Source organism: Camelus ferus, chromosome 10 (assembly GCF_009834535.1).
Source record: "Camelus ferus isolate YT-003-E chromosome 10, BCGSAC_Cfer_1.0, whole genome shotgun sequence".
NCBI lineage: Eukaryota > Metazoa > Chordata > Mammalia > Artiodactyla > Camelidae > Camelus > Camelus ferus.
This window is the reverse complement of record NC_045705.1, coordinates 40,927,098-40,931,961: the sequence shown is the minus strand read 5'-3', so window position 1 is coordinate 40,931,961 and position 4,864 is coordinate 40,927,098. Positions and strand designations below refer to the sequence as shown.

General features: G+C 39.7%; 1 protein-coding gene across 1 annotated transcript; it reads left to right on the top strand.

The window, feature by feature from the left end:
* Positions 1-397: 397 nt before the first annotated feature.
* Positions 398-4,586, top strand: CCDC89 (coiled-coil domain containing 89). The gene is given in 2 exon segments (XM_032488806.1): positions 398-2,861; positions 2,863-4,586. Coding segments are annotated over 2 exon segments (1,113 nt in total). The 5' UTR covers positions 398-2,219; the 3' UTR covers positions 3,334-4,586.
* Positions 4,587-4,864: the final 278 nt, after the last annotated feature.

The following is a 4,864-nucleotide window of genomic DNA, read 5'->3' as shown; positions in this document are numbered from 1 at the left end:
ATGCTGCTATCCAATTTTCCCAACACCACTTGCGAAGAGACTGTCTTCTCCATTGTGTATTCTTGCCTCCTTTGTCGAAGATTAATTGACCATAAGTATGTGGGTTTATTTCTGGGCTTTCTAGGAATAAGCTAACTCTTTACTCTATGCTTAAATTTTCACTTAGTGATCATTATGATCATTCTGAATTTTAACGTTTTTAATCCTTTTTCAGTTACCTCCCTAACATACACATTTTCATGCCATTAAATTACCTATGAACATAATAATGTTTAATGTCTACATAATATTCTATTATATGAAAATGTGATAATTTTCTTAACATTTTCTTTTTAGGGGCATATCGTTTTCCAACTTTTAGTTGTATGAACCACACTACGATTAAAAAAAAAAAAAACTTTGAACAAAATTTTTTCTTTCAGACTATTTCCTGAGCAAAGATCTTCCCAGAAGGGCAATCATTAGTTCAAAATGCCTAAAGATGTTTTAAGTCCTCAATACGTGTCATCAATTGACTTTCACCAACAGTAGTAAGAAAGTACCTATTTCACTATACCCTTACCAGTTTGATGTTGTCTTAAAATAAGAAGTTTTTGACTAATTTGATAGGTAAAATGATATCTAATTTTAATTTATATTTATTGGATCACTGATAGGGTTTAATTCTTGGCCACTTCTGTCCCCTCATCTGTGAATTTAATTGTTCATTTCTCTTTCAAGATGCTAATGCTTTCTTGATTTGTACAGGCTCTTTATAAAAATATAAATCTATTGTCTGTCATATTTATAGTAGATATTTTTCTCAACTTGAATTTTGCCTTCAACATCCATTCAACACACATTTATCTGAGTCTCCCAAAGGCAGTGGTCTAGTCATCAAGGATGAAACAGAGTCCCTGCTCTTAAGGATCTCCAGGTTTAACAGAGGCAGGCAAGTGGGTAAAAAATAAGGCAATAAGGCTTTCACAAGGTCCACTAGAAGTGCAAATAGGCTAGAGTGGCTGCACTAAAAGAGGTGAGTGGTCAAGTCTACGGGTAGGGGCCAGGAAAGGCTTCACAGAGGAGATGATTCTTAACTTAGCATAAAACGCTGAGTATACTACAGTGACAAGGGACAAGGTGGGAAAAGGCATTTCAAGCAGAGGGAAGACCTAAAGACAGAGCCAGAATGCAGGTCAGCCAGGGGAACTTCAGTAGCTGGATTGGGCCAGGGAGTAAAATGTCAGGCAAGTCCAGAGGAAGAGAGAGAACTTCAGGGTCACATAATTTTTTAAATTATATATAACTTTAGATGTTCAACTAAGCCAAATTAAGCTTTACGTCATCTATCTCTTTATTTTATAATATTTAAGCTTAGAAAGTCCTTCCTGACCAGAGCTTTTATCCTTACCTTTATTTTCCTCTAGTTTCCATTTTTCATACTTTTTAAATTTTACTATTTACATTTAACTATTAAATCCATTTGGAATTGACTTTGATGAATATAACCATAAGCCTCATTTAGATCTTTTTTCTCTTTTAATGTTTATCACATCTACATTGTTCTTCTTTCTGTAACCCTGTTGTGCTAATAGGTAAAAACAGGAAGTGCTCAATATCTAATAAAATGTAATCCCAGCTGGGGACAATGCTAAAGAAAACAAAAGAAATTTCACAGGTTCGTTCTTTCACTGAGCTGTGTTCAACACTACAGGTACAAACTCACAGCCATTTAGGGTCCTTACAGAGTGCTACTGCTACTTTGTATTTATAGATTGGAAACGTTAAGGAGCCAGCCATTTCCACAGACAGGACCTTATTCTCATGCCCACTGAAGCAGGGAGAGGGAAGAGGAATATGTCACTGCCAGTGTGATTTGTTTACTCCCACTAGAAATTAGGTGGAGTCAGGTTTCTTCCCTTGATGCTGGCTGGAAACCAAGTGGGGCTGGCATCTCTGTACAGTACAGGCCAGTCACTGGGCTGTGAGCTGAGACCTGTGATTGGTTAGAAAGGCAAGCATAACCTGTCCAGATTGGTTGTAGACTCCCCCTTGTTGTTACTTCATAGCATTCTGAAGACCTGTCTACCAATCACAGGGCTCCTTACTAGATGAAAAACAACTGCTAGGAAGTGCCAAGAGGCCCTAGCAACAGTGTGGCTTTTGAAATCTGTCAGGGGGAGACCGTGTAGTCAGTGGATAGTGGAGGAGAGTGCCGATGCCTCAGGAAGAGAGTGCCGATGCCTCAGGAAGAGACAGCTCTCAGGATGGACACCCCTCCCTCTGAAGAACCATTAGATAAGCAAAATGAAAAACCAGAAAACCAGGAAGAGAAAATGGAGTTTAAGGAACTGGATGGTCTGAAGGAAGCCTTGGCAAACCTCCGGGGACTGTCCGAGGAGGAGAAGAGTGAGAAGGCGATGCTTTGTTCCCGCATCCAGGAGCAATCCCAGCTTATATGCATCCTAAAGCGGAGGTCAGATGAGGCCCTGGAGCGCTGCCAGATCCTGGAGCTGCTCAATACAGAGCTGGAGGAGAAGGTGATGCTGGAAGCTGAGAAGCTGAAGGCCAAGAGTGAGCATGCCCAGAAGCTGGAGGAACGCTTTATGACCCTGGCAGCCAACCATGAGTTGATGATCCGCTTCAAGGATGAGCACAAGAGCCAGAATGTCAGGCTGAGAGAAGAGAATGAGAGACTGAGGCTGGAGAATGACCACCTCTTCAGCCAAGCTCTGAAGGACCAGGAGGCCAAAGTTCTGCAGCTCACCGCCCAGAGCGAGGCCCTAGCCAAGGAGCTGCAGACTCTGAAGCAGAGATGTGCTCAGGATGCCTGCCAGGCACAGGCGCGAGAGAAGGAGCTGCTGGCGCTGCAGAGGCAGCAGGACCTGCGCCCACACCAAGGAGACAGAGCAGCTGCGCAGCCAGCTGCAGAGCCTTGAGCAGCAGCATGAGCAGGCCATGGAGCAGATGGCGAAGGCTGAGCAGATGCAAAGCAGACTGAACCAGGAGCTGCAGGCCAGGCTGCAGACCGTTACTCATGAGAAAGAGGAGCTATTGCAGCTGTCCATGGAGAGGGGCACGGTGCTTCAGAACAAGCAAGCAGAGATCCACCAGCTTGAGGAGAAGTTGGAGACAGCTGATGTGGCCAGGAGACGTGCCTTAGAGCGGTTTGAGCAAGAGGCCATGGCTGTGGACAGTAACTTGAGAGTCCGGGAGCTTCAGCGCAAGGTAGATGGGATCCAGAAGGCCTATGATGAACTCAGGCTGCAGTCTGAAGCCTTCAAAAAGCACAGCCTAGATCTTCTAAGCAAGGAGCGAGAACTCAATGCCAAACTCCGCCATCTCTTTCCATAAAGAAGCTTCTGCCTCCTCTCGCCTCTAATTTAGAATTCAAATATTTGTGCCTTTGCATAATGGCGAGAGTAAAGATGGTATTCCATTTATTATACTTTTAAGTACAAAAGGCAACTCAAAGAAAAACTACTATGATGTTGTTGTTGCTATTGTTAAAGATAACACTAATTTTCAGTCCTACTACCTAAAATACACAAGTTACCAAATTTCTTTTTGTGCCTTTGAAATCTTCCTGTTTGCTGTCAGTTTCTCCACCTCCCTCATAGCTCATTCATTCTCAACCTCAGGTATCTTCATATTCTCAACCTCAGATATCTTCATAAGATTTAAAATTAGCAGCTCTTATGGAATTAAGTGAATCTTAAGTGTGCAATGGGATGTGCTACTGTGAAAAAAATTAGCATAATTAGTCAATGTAGACAGGTAGGCTTGTAGTGTAGTAGAGATTGTAAGCTAAAATAGCTACCAGCATAATAATAGCATGGCTAACTTGCAGGAAAAAAAGTATCTGATTTTGCAATTGGCCAAACCATTGCTTGTTTCACCTGGTATATGGCAGTATCCTTTTTATTTTGTTTCATTTCATTTCATTTCACTTCATTTGTGCTAGCTTGGAAAATGAAGATTGAGATCATTAATTTATTTTCCAAGGTAGGCATACTTTGTTATAGTCATCTTATGTAAGCAGTAAGATTCAAATAGGTGAAATCAACCAGTTTAAATTTTTCCTGCAAGCTTAGATCACATTCCATTTTCTTGGGTTTTCGCCTTAATAAAAATAGGATTTAGAGATGCAAAAATGCAAATATCAGTAGTGTCATTTAATATTGCACAATATGCTAATAGAAGTCCCCAATTTGGGGTAACAAGTCATAGCAGACTGGATATGATACACATAGCAACAAATACTGATTGTTCTGTTTCTATTAGCGTATTTTCTTGCAGCTATTTCCTTTTTTAGAAGATCATCTAAATGGAACGTATATATGTATACTTAACAGCATTTTTTGTAGGAATACTTAAATGTAGTTATAAAGACAATAATTATTATATACTTATATAAAGTTTTTAACACGCTTCCTTATTTCCCTGTATTTAAGTGATATAGAAACATTATTATGAATACTTCTCAAAATTGTGATGTAGTATTTTCCTCACCCATTTAATGCCAAGAGTGCCAAGGGTTCCCTAGTGATTTGGATTTACTTTAAAAATATTACTTGGTACCTTTTTAATAAACAATTTTAAGCATCGCTTATGTTACCTAAAGCAATTTTTAAAACCTATTTTCTCATAGTTCTATTAAGATTGTAATTTTAAATACAAATTTCAAGGATCTACATTTCTGGCTTGAAAGGACTATTTACTTCCTCTTATACATCACCAAGTGTCAGAATATAGGAGCTAATTTAATTATGGTTATCCTTTATCTATGCCATACTATTTATCATTGTGCTGAAGCACTTTGGATACTGTTGTTTTATTTAATCCTTAAGACCACTGACAAAGGTAATTATGTTCATTTCTATTT